Here is a 15,300-nt window from a genome sequence, read left to right on the forward strand (position 1 = left end):
GCGGGGTGGGTGAGGCGGGCGCAGTGGGCAGAGCAAGGGATGTGTGCAGGAGGCGGTTTGACCCCAGCCTCAGGGAGCCTGGTGACGCTCTGGTTGTCCTGTACTCAGCGGCCCTTTGGAAGCTGCTCAAGACCTCACGGGGGCCACTGGTGGGTGTGTGGATGATGGGGGCCAGGCCCAGGTGCTGGGACTCAGCTTCCTCCCCCAGGGCCCCTGTCCCCCTGGGCTGACCATGGGGGGGCTTCCAGAAGGTCAAGGCCTGAGGCTCAGGGGAGCAGAGCTGAGGGAGGGAGGAAGGTGACCCCACAGCAGAGCCCACCGGTGACCCGCACTGACCCCTCGCCCTGGGGGGAAGCTCCTCTAGGCCGCTGGACCCTCCTCCAGGACCCTCTGTCCCCCTCATGCTCACACGGGGGTCCCCAGGACCCTGACACCCAGCAGACACCTGTGTGGGTGCTCTGACCACTGCACTTCCTGGGGGGAGGGCCCCCAGCACCTGGTCCAGTGCCGGCCCCGCAGAGCCCAGAGTCCAGCCGGGCCCTGACCAGCAGGGAGGGGTGGGCAGTCGGGGGCCTGAGCCCAGGGACGGGCACACAGTCGCACACGTGCTCTTTATTGTCAGCAAGCAGAGAAGCCGGGGGGCAGCGGGGGTGTCTGGGGGCGGGGGCCTGGGGGTGCAGCCTGCGGGGAGGGGCATGGCCGCGGCAGGGCCCATTCCGGCTCCCCCGTGGGCCTGGACTCCATCCTTATCGGGAATCACGATTCAGCATCACAACAATGGTGAGGACGATGAAAACGACGCCCAGCACCAGGGCCAGGATGTTGAGGCACTTGGCGGTGGACGCGTGGCTCCGGGCCCCCGCCAGGTCGCCCGCCATCTTCCTGTCCCTAGACTGAGGGTTAAGGGCTGTCACTCAGCCTGCTGCCCCCAGCTCCGCCCTTCCCCACGGCCCCCTGCCCCGCTCCACTCACCCCCACACCCCACACACGCCGATTCCCACACGCTCACTCCTGCAGGGGCCGGGTGGGGCGCACCGGGTTCGAGCCCCGCTCTCCCCCTGCAGAGGGCCGCTTCAGCAGCGGTGAAGCAGGTCTGCAGGTGTCTCTGCCTGTCCCTCTCCCAGTGTCTATCTGTCCTGTCTAGCAAGACAGAAAGGGGGAAACGCGCACGCCGAAATACTCAGTGCGTGCGGGTCAGCCTCAGACACGGGCCAGACGCTGTCCTCACGCCCGCAGCGCTCACACCGAACACCCCCAGCAGGCCCCGGCCGCCCTCACGGGAGCACCCCGAGCTCAGCCCTTCCCGGGACCCGGCACCCACCTTCACGGAGTAGGCGAAGGCCGCGAAGCCCAGGCAGCAGACGTTCAGGAAGAGGGTGTTGAACAGGGACCAGACGACGTGGTCGGGCTGCACGGTCTCCTCCTGGACGTGGACCACGGTGGACGCCGCGGGGGCCTGGCATCTGTCCCTGCTCATGCTGCCGGGCGGGCGAGGGCTCCTGGGTGCGGATGCTGCGCTCCAGGGGAGGCGGCCCAACACCGCTCAGCGCTTCTGCTTTCTCAGAAGCCTCTGCTTCCTACCAGTGTTAAGAGGCTGGGCACGGGGGAGGGAGGGGGCAGTGTGTGGGAGGGACCCTGTGTGCTTGTCTCTGTGTGTGTGTGTGTGTGTGTGTGGGAGGGACCCTGTGTGTGGGACTGCGTGTGTGTGTGTGTGCGTGTGTGTGTGTGTGTGTGTGTGTATGCATGTGTGTGGGAGGGACCCTGTGTGTGGGACTGCGTGTGTGTGTGTGTGTGTGTGTATGCGTGTGTGTATGCATGTGTGTGGGAGGGACCCTGTGTGTGGGACTGCGTGTGTGGGACTGCGTGTGTGTGTATGGGGGGAGGGACCCTGTGTGTGGGACTGCCTGTGTGTGTGCGCGTGTGGGTGGGGGAGGGACCCTGTGTGTGGGACTGTGTGTGCGTGTGTGTGCGTGTGTGTGGGAGGGACCCGGTGTGTGGGACTGCGTGTGTGTGCATGTGTGTGTGCATGTGTGGGAGGGACCCTGTGTGTGTGTGCGTGTGTGTGTGTGCGTATGTGGGGGAGGGACCCTGTGTGTGGGACTGTGTGTGTGTGCGTGTGTGTGTCTGTGTGTGCGTGTGTGTGGGAGGGACCCTGTGTGTGGGACTGCGTGTGTGTGCATGTGTGTGTGCATGTGTGGGAGGGACCCTGTGTGTGCGACTGCGTGTGTGTGTGTGCGTGTGCGTGTGTGCGTGTGGGGGGGGGACTCTGTGGGGGGGGACTCTGTGTGTAGGGGGGACTCTGTGTGTGGGGGACTCTGTGTGGGGGGGGACTCTGTGGGGGGGGACTCTGTGGGGGGGGACTCTGTGTGGGGGGGGACTCTGTGTGTGGGGGGACTCTGTGGGGGGGGGACTCTGTGTGGGGGGGGACTCTGTGTGGGGTGGACTCTGTGTGGGGACTCTGTGTGGGGGGGACTCTGTGTGGGGGGGGACTCTGTGTGGGGACTCTGTGTGTAGGGGGGACTCTGTGTGTGGGGAGACTCTGTGTGTGGGGGGACTCTGTGTGTGGGGGGACTCTGTGTGTGGGGGGACTCTGTGTGTGGGGGGACTCTGTGTGTGGGGGGACTCTGTGTAGGGGGGACTCTGTGTGTGGGGGGACTCTGTGTAGGGGGGACTCTGTGTGTGGGGGGACTCTGTGTGTGGGGGGACTCTGTGTGGGGGGACTCTGTGTGTGGGGGACTCTGTGTGGGGGGACTCTGTGTGGGGACTCTGTGTGTGGGGGGACTCTATGTGTGGGGGGGACTCTGTGTGTAGGGGGGACTCTGTGTGTGGGGGGACTCTGTGTGTGGGGGGACTCTGTGTGGGGGGGACTCTTTGTGGGGGGGACTCTGTGTGGGGGGGGACTCTGTGTGGGGGGGACTCTGTGTGTGTGTGGACTCTGTGTGTGGGGGACTCTGTGTGGGGGGACTCTGTGTGTGGGGGGGACTCTGTGTGGGGGGGACTCTGTGTGGGGGGGACTCTGTGTGGGGGGACTCTGTGTGTGGGGGACTCTGTGTGGGGGGACTCTGTGTGTGGGGGGACTCTGTGTGTGGGGGGACTCTGTGTGGGGGGACTCTGTGTGGGGGGGACTCTGTGTGGGGGGACTCTGTGTGGGGAGCCCCAGAGGAGCCTGGGGCCCTGACCGTCTGCCTGAATGGAGTTATTGGACTCCCTGTGTGAACCACCTGTGGGCCCGGAAGACCAGGACATGCACTGGCCACCAGTCAACCCTGCCCCCTGCCTCATGCAGGAAGGCCAAGGCCTGGGGGGTTGGGTGCCTGGATGGTCCATCCCCTTGGGCCTGTGCCCCACCTCCACATGGCCTCCTGGAAGGTCACCCTCTGCTCTCCCTGACTCGCACCCACAGAAAGACCATGGGGGCCATGGGTGGAGACAGCTTTGCTGTCAGGAAGGAGTTCCTGTGACCCAACTACCAGGCAGAGGGGAGTCTGTCCACACTGTCCTTCCCCCACAGGCGCCGACCCTGCTGTCCCCATGTCTGGGACCCCTTGGTGAGCCTGGCCTGCATGTCCACACTGTCCTTCCCCCACAGGCGCCGACCCTGCTGTCCCCATGTCTGGGGACTCCTTGGTGAGCCTGGCCTGCATATTAGCACCGAGCCCGCAGGGACAGGCTCTCTCCCCCCTTCCCACTGCCCAGGCCTAGGATGTCCAGGCTCCAGGTTGGCAAGGCATCTCTCTGAAGCATATCTTTAGGGAAAAGTCACTGAAAATAGGGTGACTGGGTGAGAGATGTGATTGGGTCTAGGGTCCCCTGAAGCCAGAGTCCTCCAGTGCAAGGAGCCTGCACACAGCCCCCATGAGAAGGGGTGCGGACCAGGAAGCACTGCTCCCCACAGGCAGGGAAGGCCAGGCTTCTGTTCCTGGGGCACAGGAGACAGGGGCAGGGGCAGAGGTACAGGGACAGCCCACGGGGCAGGGGTGTGGGGAAAGCTCACAGGTTAGGGGATGGGAGTGTGGGGACAGCCCACAGGGCAAGGGCAGTGGCAGGGGTGTGGAGACAGCCCACAGGGCAGGGGTGTGGAGACAGCCCACAGGGCAGGGGTGTGGGGACAGCCCATGGGGCAGGGGCAGGGGTGTGGGAACAGCCCATGGGTTAGGGGATTGGTGTGTGGGGACAGCTCACAGGGTGGGGGCTGGATTGTGGGGACAGCCCATGGCGCAGGGGTGTGGAGACAGCCCACAGGGCAGGGGCAGGGGTGCGGAGACAACCCACAGGGCGGGGGCTGGATTGTGGGGACAGCCCACATGGTGGAGTGTGGGGACAGCCCACGGGGCAGGGGCAGGGTTGAGGATTATGCTTGTGTGGACAAGTTCGAGTGGGCAGAAAGTGCCCCAGACCCCGCCCAGAGGTGCAGGGTTTCCTGTGACTGGGCTGGGTCCCCACCATGTAAACCAGGGCTTTTGTGGAGCCTTGACCACCACAGACATGCGCCCTAGCACCTTTGGTCTGGTGGTGATGGACTGAGAACTGGAGGACATGCAACTTCTCCAGAGCCACGGTCCTCTGGAGGAAAGAGGGTCACTCTGCAGAGGTAGACAAGCCCCGGGTCGCCACCCCGGGGTGGGGCCACAGTGCTGATGTGTCCTGATGACACGGGGTGGGGGGTACAGACAGCAGGCCCTTGGGTCCACCTGCACCAGAAACCCAGCCCTCAGGAGGCACGTGTGGTGCTCCCTCCAGGATGTGCTGGCCACTGGCTTCCTGCTCGGTGGGGGACTTTCCTATGGCTGGCACTTCATTTTCTTGATGGACATCTGTGACTCCTTTACTGTCCATCTCTTACCTCTCCCACCTCCCCGACAGTCAGACCAACAGGGGAAACCTGGGGGGCAGAGCCTGGGTCTGAGCCCAGGGTGACGTCCATTCATTTACGTTTTACCATGTGGCTCTCCTGCCTGCTCTCAGCAGACATTCCATGCTTTGAGATTCCAGTTAGAAAGAGATAGAGATGGTGAGAGATAGCACAGCACCCTCACTGCCTGGGGCACACTCTCCTGGGCAAACCATCTCCCAACACCACCTGGGACATGATCTCCTGGGCAAACCATCTCCCAACACCACCTGGGACATGATCTCCTGGGCAAACCATCTCCCAACACCACCTGGGACATGATCTCCTGGGCAAACCATCTCCCAACACCACCTGGGACACACTCTCCTAGCAAACCATCTCCCAACACCACCTGGGACATGATCTCCTGGGCAAACCATCTCCCAACACCACCAGGGACATGATCTCCTGGGCAAACCATCTCCCAACACCACCTGGGACACACTCTCCTAGCAAACCATCTCCCCACAACACCTGGGACATGATCACCTGGGCAAACCATCTCCCAACACCACCTGGGACATGATCTCCTGAGCAAACCATCTCCCAACACCACCTGGGGCACACTCTCCTGGGCAAACCTTCTCCCAACACCACCTGGGGCATGATCTCCTGGGAAAACCATCTCCCAACACCACCTGGGGCTGGATCTCCTGGGCAAACCATTTCCCAACACCACCTGGGACATGATCTCCTGGGCAAACCATCTCCCAACACCACCTGGGGCATGATCTCCTGGGCAAACCATCTCCCAGTACCACCTGGGGCTGGATCTCCTGGGCAAACCATCTCCCAACACCACCTGGGGCTGGATCTCCTGGGCAAACCATCTCCCAACACCACCTGGGGCACACTCTCCTGGGCAAACCATCTCCCAACACCACTTGGGGCATGATCTCCTGGGCAAACCATCTCCCAGTACCACCTGGGGCATGATCTCCTGGGCAAACCATCTCCCAACACCACCTGGGGCTGGATCTCCTGGGCAAACCATCTCCCAACACCACCTGGGGCACACTCTCCTGGGCAAACCATTTCCCAACACCTCTTGGGGCACACTCTCCTGGGAAAACCATCACCCAACACCACTTGGGACATGATCTCCTGGGAAAACCATCTCCCAACACCACCTGGGCACACTCTCCTGGGCAAACCATCTCCCAATACCACCTGGGACATGATCTCCTGGGCAAACCATCTCCCAACACCACCTGGGCACACTCTCCTGGGCAAACCATCTCCCAACACCACCTGGGACATGATCTCCTGGGCAAACCATCTCCCAACACCACCAGGGGCTGGATCTCCTGGGCAAACCATCTCCCAACACCACCTGGGACATGATCTCCTGGGCAAACCATCTCCTAACACCACCTGGGGCACACTCTCCTGGGCAAACCATCTCTCAACATCACCTGGGGCATGATCTCCTGGGCAAACCATCTCCCAACACCACCTGGGACATGATCTCCTGGGCAAACCATCTCCTAACACCACCTGGGGCACACTCTCCTGGGCAAACCATCTTCCAACATCACCTGGGGCTGGATATCCTGGGCAAACCATCTCCCAACACCAGCTGGGGCAGACTCTCCTGAGCAAACCATCTCCCAACACCAGCTGGGGCAGGATCTCCTGGGCAAATCATCTCCCAACACCACCTGGGGCATGATCTCCTGGGCAAACCATCTCCTAACACCACCTGGGGCACACTCTCCTGGGCAAACCATCTTCCAACACCACCTGGGGCATGATCTCCTGGGCAAACCATCTCCCAACACCAGCTGGGGCACACTCTCCTGGGCAAACCACCTCCCAACTCCCAGTTGTGAACCAGACCCAGGAGAGCAGAGATGCCCTGACCACTTGAGCAGGGTTGAATGTGGACAACACAAGACAGTTTGAGCAAAATAAAAATATGACTTGACACTTGGGAGAAGACATTTATTTACTTATTTTTATTGTTGTCACTGGGTTTTCACTGCTGTGGGTCAGCTTTCTCAGTTCGGGAGAGAAAGAGAGAGAGAGAGAGAGAGACACCACAGTGCTGGAGCTGCCTCCATTGCTGTGGGGCTTGGACCAGGTCACACACACACACACACACACACACACACACACATACACACACCACTAGCAGGTGCACCACCCAACACTGCCAACTTGCTGGCCTGTGTTTAGGGTTTGTTTTTGTTTTTGTTCTTATCAGAGCACTGCTCAGATCTGGCTTACGATGTTGTGGGGGATTGAACCCTGGACTTTGAAGCCTCAGGCATTAAGAGTCTCTTTGTGTAACCATTATGCTGTCTCCCCCACTCTACTTTTTATACCACCTTGTTACATGCCCGGATGCCAGAGTGATGCTTGGTCCTCTTTCTCCACCTTCCTTCTTGTTAATAAGTAGATAAAACTTAGCAAAGTGGGAGTCGGGCGGGAGGGCAGCGGGTTAAGCACAGGTGGTGCAAAGTGCAAGGACCGGCATAAGGATCCCGGTTCCGGCCCCGGCTCCCCACCTGCAGGGGAGTCGCTTCACAGGTGGTGAAGCAGGTCTGCAGGTGTCTGTCTTTCTCTCCCCCTCTCTGTCTTCCCCTCCTCTCTTCATTTCTCTCTGTCCTATCTAACAACAACATCAATGACAGCAATAATAACTACGACAATAAAAAAACAAGGGCAACAAACGGGAATAAACAAATAAATATATTTTTTAAAAACTTAGCAAAGTAAAAACAAAGAAAGGAAGTGGGGCCAGGAAGGTGACCTCACCTGGAAGGCCTCAGGGTTTCCCTACAAGGCCCCCAGGGCACTGGAGGGAGTTTGGGACTGTGCTGTGTTTCCCTCTATCCTTCAGGGTTTTTTTTTCCTCCTTCAGTTTTTTATTTTGTTTGTTTTGCCTGAGTTGCTCCTGTGGTCCTCTAGGAAATCAGTCTCTAGGTAGGCTGACAAAATCCAAACCAATCAAATACATGCTGAGACCTAAGCTTACCCTGCAGCATGGCAACACCCTGCCTGTGTCACTCTGACCACCAGGCTCCTTTGAATACAGGGTACAATGAAGGACAGAAGTTGTACCAGCAAAAAAGCATCATGATTCACCAAGGGGAATGAAATGAAGAAGGAGCCCTGGGAAAGGGTTGCAGGCAGGCATAGCATAGATGTAGGACTTCTGACAAGCACAGTATTTCAACGATTCTACTAACTCCATACATCATTTTAGCAGATCTGTGGCTCCAAGAACCAAGAGGTCACACACTTCCCTAGCAACTTTGTTCATTCCGGCTCTGGCTCTGGCTCCTCTCCAGCTCAGGCTCCAGCTCCTCTCCTGTTCCGTGGCTCCAGCTCCTCTCCTGTTCCGTGGCTCCAGCTCCTCTCCTGTTCCGTGGCTCCAGCTCCTCTCCTGTTCCGTGGCTCCAGATCCTCTCCTGTTCCGTGGCTCCAGCTCCTCTCCTGTTCAGTGGCTCCAGATCCTCTCCTGGTCCAGCTCCGGCTCCGGCTCCGGCTCCGGTTCCTGCTCCTGCTCTGGCTCCTCTCCTGCTCTGGCTTGGGCTCTTGCTCCTGCTTGTCTCCTGCTCTGGTTTCAGCTCCGGCTCCTCTCCTGCTCCAGCTCCTGCTCCTGCACCGGCTCCTCTCCTGCTCCTGCTCCTGCTCCTACTCCAGCTCTGGCTCCAGCTCCTGCTCTGGCTCTGGCTCCTGCTTCTACTCTGGCTCCAGCTCCGGCTCCGGCTCCAGCTCCGGCTCGACTCTTGCTCTGGTTCCAGCTCCGGCTCCAGCTCCTCTCCTGGTCTGGCTTCAGCTCTGGCTCCAGCTCCTGCTTCTACTCCGGCTCCAGCTCTGGCTCCGGCTCCGGCTCCTGCTCCTGCTCCACTCTTGCTCTGGTTCCAGCTCCAGCTCTGGCTCCTGCTCTGGCTCCTGCTCCACTCTTGCTCTGGTTCCAGCTCTGGCTCCAGCTCCAGCTCTGGCTCCTGCTCCATTTCAGCTCTGGCTCTGACTCCAGCTCTAGTTCCATCTCCTGCTCTTCTCCTGCTCCTGCTCCTGCTCCAGTGCTCTGGTGCCAGACACCAGTGGTTTCTGAGGAGTTATAGGCGCTGTCAGTCCTACAGAGCAGTTGACCAAATCATGGTGTGTGCCAATCTAAAACAGGCGCAAGCCTGGGTCCTCAGATGCATGTTCTCCCACAATTTTGTCGTTTGTTTTGCTTCTTACCAGAGCCCTGCTCAGCCCTGCTCAGCTCTGTTTATGGTGGTGTGAGGGCTTGAACTTGGGACCTTGGAACGTCAGGCACAGGAGTCTGCCCCATGGTGTTCTCTCTCCAGCCTTAGGTGCTTATTTAAATATATATGTATATATAGTATGTATTTTATTTTTGACTATCCAAAAATAATAATGCAATCTCTGATTTTTAATTTTTTTATTAAAGGTAAAATTCCTTTTTAATGTAATGAGGTTAATTCCAGACACACACACAGATATGTGCAGCATAAAAACTGCAATAGTTTGGGCTGTTGACTAATGTTGAAACAAGAAGATAGGATATTTCATAGGTCTGTATGGGTAGAGGCAGGACATTGCATTTAAATGACATGACATTAAAAGAAAAAAATCCACAGCTACTAACATACAACTGTTCTTATGGTAGCAGTTGTGACATTCCTCTGTGAGAAAGAGATTGTGACACAAATTTAAACACCTCTTGCCTAGCAAAACAGAAAGTTGGCATAAGTGTGACAAACAAGGGGGGGAAATTAAAAAACTAAAAAAGACTAGGAACTTCTGCTGTCAAGGTGTGGTGAGGTTTCTCCCCCACTTCCTTTGTGACCTGACATATTAGAATGCAGCCAGTATGTATTTTAATCAGAGCGAGAGTCACCAGGACACTGCTTAGCTCTGGCTTCTGGTGGTGTGTGTGTGGGGGTTAAGCCTGGAACTTTTTAATCACCACATCCTCAGTCTCTCACTCCGTCTGGAAACTGTCAGCATGGTGTAGTGAAACCCCAGTAACAAAGAAAGAGGAGGAGAGGGAAGGAGGAGGAGCAGGAGGAAAGAGAGAGAGAGAGAGAGAGAGTAGGGCCCAGGCAGCCATGCAGCTGGTGGAAGACACAAGTGACAGTGCTCGCGACCCAGGCTCAAGCTCCAGGCCCCCATCTACATGAGGGAGGTTTCACAAGTGGGGAAGCAGGGCCGCAGGTCTTGCTCTCTCTTCCCCTTCCCTTTCAATCTTTCTCTATCTCTACTCAAATTAATCAATTAAAAAGGGAGAGGAAGGGAGTAGGGTAGAAGCGCAGTGGGCTAAGCACACGTGGCTTGAAGCAGAAGGACCGGCATGAGGATCCCGGTTCGAGCCCCCGGCTCCCCACCGGCAGGGGAGTCGCTTCCCAGGCGGTGAAGCAGGTCTGCAGGTGTCTGTCTTTCTCTCTCCCTCTCTGTCTTCCCCTCCTCTCTCCATTTCTCTCTGTCCTATCCAAGAATGACGACATCAACAACAGTAATAACTACAACAATAATGAAAAAAAAAAAAAGCAAGGGCAACAAAAAGGAAATAAATAAATAAATATTTTTTTAAAAAGCGAGAGGAAGGAAAGGAAGGAGGAAGGGAGGAAAAAGGACGGAGGCCAGAGTAGAGGTGCAGCCTGTTGAGTGCACATGTCCCCAGGCACAGAGACCCAGGTTAAGCCAGCAGGGAGGAGCTTCCCAAGTGGTGAAGCAGGTCTGCAGGTGTTTCCTGCTCCCTCATCTCCCCTTCCCTCTTGATTTCTATGGGTTTCTATTAAATAAGTAAATAAATTAATTAAAAAGCACAAATAACCTTTATAAAACAACAAAAGAAAAGAAAGAAAAGGTAAAGGGAAGGGAGGAGAGGGGAAAGAAGGGGCTGCCTCCAGAGTCCGGCGGTAGCACAGCAGGTTGAGCGCACGTGGACCGGCATAAGGATCCCAGTTCGAGCCCCCGGCTCCTCACCTGTGGGGTGTCGCTTCACAGGCGGTGAAGCAGTTCTGCAGGTGTCTGTCTTTCTCTCCCCTCTCTGTCTTCCCCTCCTCTCTCCATTTCTCTCTGTCCTATCCAACAACAACAACATCAATAACAATAATAACTACAACAACCATGAAAAACAACAAGGACAAAAAAGAGAAAATAAATAAAATATTAAAAAATAAGAAGAAGCTGCCTCACCTCCTGTGTAGGTGACCCACATGCCATCAAGGGCATAAACCCTCTCAGCACTGAGGGACCCCCATACAGGGCAGGGCAGCCACCCTGCTGGAGAAGGGCACAGGGAAGCCACACTCGCCAGCACACTAGGCCGACAGACAGGGTCACCCCAGAAACTGTGTCCCTGCGCAGCCGCCATGCCATGCCGAGTGGTGACCCTCCCTGGGAGGCTCCTTGGTTTGCTCTCCACAGCTAGATAGATCTCTGTCCTAGCTGAGCTGGGCAGTCCTCTCCACGGATAGAGAGATCTCTGCCCGAGCTGAGCTGGGGAGTCCTCTCCATGGCTAGAGATCTCTGCCCGAGCTGAGCTGGGGAGTCCTCTCCACGGCTACAGAGATCTCTGTCTGAGCTGAGCTGGGGAGTCCTCTCCACGGATAGAGAGATCTCTGCCCGAGCTGAGCTGGGGAGTCCTCTCCATGGCTAGAGATCTCTGCCCGAGCTGAGCTGGGGAGTCCTCTCCACGGCTACAGAGATCTCTGCCCGAGCTGAGCTGGGGAGTCCTCTCCACGGCTAGAGAGATCTCTGCCCGAGCTGAGCTGGGGAGTCCTCTCCACGGCTAGACATCTCTGCCCGAGCTAAGCTGGGGAGTCCTCTCCACGGCTACAGAGATCTCTGTCCTAGCTGAGCTGGGGAGTCCTCTCCACGGCTAGAGAGATCTCTGCCCGAGCTGAGCTGGGGAGTCCTCTCCACGGATAGAGAGATCTCTGCCCGAGCTGAGCTGGGGAGTCCTCTCCACAGCTACAGAGATCTCTGTCCTAGCTGAGCTGGGGAGTCCTCTCCACGGCTAGAGAGATCTCTGTCCGAGCTGAGCTGGGGAGTCCTCTCCATGGATAGAGAGATCTCTGCCCGAGCTGAGCTGGGGAGTCCTCTCCACGGCTACAGAGATCTCTGTCCTAGCTGAGCTGGGGAGTCCTCTCCACGGCCGGCTAGAGAGATCTCTGTCCTAGCTGAGCTGGGGAGTCCTCTCCACGGCTAGAGAGACCTCTGCCCGAGCTGAGCTGGGGAGCCCTCTCCACGGCTACAGAGATCTCTGTCCTAGCTGAGCTGGGGAGTCCTCTCCACGGCCGGCTAGAGAGATCTCTGTCCTAGCTGAGCTGGGGAGTCCTCTCCACGGCTACAGAGATCTCTGCCCAAGCTAAGCTGGGGAGTCCTCTCCACGGAAACCTGGCTCTCCTCCAAGGTGTGGTGAGGTGGGGCCTGTGATGTGACGCCATCTTCCTCTTGGAACCCCCCCTTCCTCCCAGGACTTCCATCTTTCTCCTGGGACCCCCACCTTCCTCCCTGGACCCCCACCTTCCTCCCAGGACCCCTGCAGCCTGACTCTGGCTGTGGGCTGAGCCCAGGCAAGGTGAGCCCTCAGCCCCTCACACCCGGCCTCTCAGGAGGCCAGAAAATCGGGCAGGGTCTCTGGGCTAAGAGAGCGCAGAGCAGGCTCCACAGCCCCCCTGCGCCCAGTCCCGCCAGGCCCGGCCACACAGGCCTCAGCTGCTGGTGGAGTGGGGTGGGGGAGCCGTGCCAGTCCCGGCAGGTTCCTGGCCCTCGCTGGGGCGACTGCTGGTGGCTCCCTTCTCCCGGCCCAGGCCTGTGACCCCTTCTCCCGGCCCAGGCCTGCGACCCCTTCTCCCGGCCCAGACTGTTAGGTGTAGTAGTTTTAAAGTTTTAAGTATAGTTGCTTTTCTGCTTAGTGTGAGATGGAAAATTCCTTGCCCTTTCCTCTAGAAACAGGACCTAATCATTAAGTCACTGGTTGTTTACCAAGACCCTGCAAACAGGCAAGGCTTATCAGGGCCTTTGCACAAGGAAATTATTTTCTAGGAAGGGGCAGCTGATGGCGGGAGGATGTGGTGACCCTACCTGGCTAGATTCTATTGGCTGTGTGATTTTGCAATGTTTGAAACCAGCCCGCGCTTTGCTTTGAATGGATCATGCTTTTACTAAGTTTGAAATGATTGGATTTTGCGTTTTCTATAGCCTGTTATTGGATATAGGTTGATAAGGTGATGTGTTCCCCCTCCCTGAGTGTATTCAGAAATCCTATAAATTGTGTGGTTTGAGCCCTGTTCGGGGTCGAGCTGGTGGACTGCTGTCAGTCACCACTCGGCCCGGATTCGAATTCGTGAATAAACATCTTTTGCTTCCTTGCAGTGGATGGTGGTTTGATTTTAGCTCACTAACACAGACCTGCTCCCCCTTCTCCCGGCTCAGACCTGCTCCCCCTTCTTCCGGCCCAGACCTGCTCCCCCTTCTCCACACCCAGGCCTGCTCCCCCTTCTCCCCCCCAGACCTGCTCCCCCTTCTCCCGGCCCAGGCCTGCTCCCCCTTCTCCCCCCCAGACCTGCTCCCCCTTCTCCCCCCCAGACCTGCTCCCCCTTCTCCCCCCCAGACCTGCTCCCCCTTCTCCCCCCCAGACCTGCTCCCCCTTCTCCCGGCCCAGGCCTGCTCCCCCTTCTCCCCCCCAGACCTGCTCCCCCTTCTTCCCCCCAGACCTGCTCCCCCTTCTCCCCCCCAGACCTGCTCCCCCTTCTCCCCCCCAGACCTGCTCCCCCTTCTCCCCCCCAGACCTGCTCCCCCTTCTCCCCCCCAGACCTGCTCCCCCTTCTCCCCCCCAGACCTGCTCCCATTTCTCCCCCCAAGACCTGCGACCCCTTCTCCCCCCCAGACCTGCTCCCCCTTCTCCCCCCCAGACCTGCTCCCCCTTCTCCCCCCAGACCTGCTCCCCCTTCTCCCCCCCAGACCTGCTCCCCCTTCTCCCCCCCAGACCTGCTCCCCCTTCTCCCCCCAGACCTGCTCCCCCTTCTCCCCCCCAGACCTGTGACCCCTTCTCCCCCCCAGACCTGCTCCCCCTTCTCCCCCCCAGACCTGTGACCCCTTCTCCCCCCCAGACCTGCTCCCCCTTCTCCCCCCCAGACCTGTGACCCCTTCTCCCCCCCAGACCTGCGACCCCTCCCTCCCTCCCAGCAGCAGCTTCTGAGGCCGCTGAGCACTGAGTGCTGTTCCTGAGACCGGGCTCGCTAGGCGGGCGGGCGGACACTCCCTAGTGCTGGGCACGCTCCTCTCTCTTCTCCCAAGTCCAGGCCTGCTGACAGGGCGCTGTCACCCGCCAGCGGGACAGAAACGGGCCCAGGGGAGGGTCCCCGCACGGAGGCCCGGGGCTCGGCCTGGATTCTCTCTCGCGCAGGACGCGTGTCTGTGTGGGGGCTGCACCCCAGAAGGGCCCGTTCCCGCAGGCGAGTCTGGGGGAGTCCGGGCAGCGGCCGCCGGGCTGGGGGCAGGGTCGCGGGGCCGGGCCGCTGAGTGGGCGTCTCCCCTGTGGCCGCCTCCAGGGCGTCACACGCCAAGGCCCCTTCGCACGCGCGGAGACGCGCCCAGACCCGAGAGAGAGAGAGCAGTCACTTCTGGGAAGCGCAGCCCAGGGCGGAAGGCAGGGCACCCGCAGCCCCCACCCGCAGCCCCCACCCGCGTGCCCCCAGCCGCGCCCACCCCACCCCACCCTACCCCCAAGGCCAGACACCCCTCCCCCGGCTCCCCACAGACACCCCTCCCCCGGCCCGCCACAGGGACCCCTCCCCCGCCTCCGGGGACCCCCACTCACACACACCCGCGGAGACCCCTCCCCCCGCACAGTTTCGTCAAGATTTGCGGAGGGGGGAGGGGAGCAGAGTACCGTCTGCGCAGGCGCAAGGCTTCTGGAGAGGCCGGTCCTCTGCCCGCTGCCCCACCTGGCCCTCGGGACGCCGCACCCCGCACCCCGGACGCCGCGCCCCCTCGCCCAGCCCCCCCCAGGGTCCTCCGTAGCTTCCCTGCCCCCCGCTCCTGTCCCACCGCGCGGGCTGCGCGCCCCCTGGCGGCTGCGGGTCGGAGCCCCTCTCCCCCGTCGGCCCACGGTCCCCAAAACAGAATCAGGCGGGTCCCCAGAATGCAAGGGTGCAGGGGAGGGGACCCTGCGGGGGGGGGGGAGGGCTGGCAGGGGGAGGGGACCCTGCGGGGGGCGGCTGGCAGGGGGAGGGGACCCAGTGGGCGGCTGGCAGGAGGAGGGGACCCAGTGGCCGGCTGACAGGGGGAGGGGACCCTGCGGGGGGGCGGCTGGCAGGGGGAGGGGACCCAGTGGGCGGCTGGCAGGGGGAGGGGACCCAGTGGGCGGCTGACAGGGGGAGGGGACCCAGTGGGCGGCTGGCAGGGGGAGGGGACCCAGTGGGCGGCTGGCAGGA

At 59.8% G+C, this 15,300-nt stretch overlaps 1 protein-coding gene and 1 non-coding gene across 2 annotated transcripts; one reads left to right on the top strand and one right to left on the bottom strand.

Annotated features, from left to right (window-relative positions):
• Nucleotides 1-596: 596 nt before the first annotated feature.
• LOC103125734 (interferon-induced transmembrane protein 3-like) lies at nucleotides 597-1,653 on the bottom strand. The gene is made up of 2 exons (XM_007536559.2): nucleotides 1,322-1,653; nucleotides 597-893 (listed from the first exon to the last, which is right to left on the bottom strand). The coding sequence occupies exons 1-2, from the start codon at nucleotides 1,475-1,477 to the stop codon at nucleotides 747-749; spliced, it is 303 nt and encodes a 100-aa protein (XP_007536621.1). The 5' UTR covers nucleotides 1,478-1,653; the 3' UTR covers nucleotides 597-746.
• A 7,831-nt stretch (nucleotides 1,654-9,484) lies between these two features.
• On the top strand, nucleotides 9,485-9,619 carry LOC132534202 (small nucleolar RNA SNORA41). The gene has a single exon (XR_009545875.1). It is a non-coding gene; the product is annotated as a small nucleolar RNA SNORA41 (small nucleolar RNA).
• The last annotated feature ends 5,681 nt before the right edge of the window (nucleotides 9,620-15,300 follow it).

This window comes from Erinaceus europaeus, chromosome 17 (assembly GCF_950295315.1).
Source record: "Erinaceus europaeus chromosome 17, mEriEur2.1, whole genome shotgun sequence".
NCBI lineage: Eukaryota > Metazoa > Chordata > Mammalia > Eulipotyphla > Erinaceidae > Erinaceus > Erinaceus europaeus.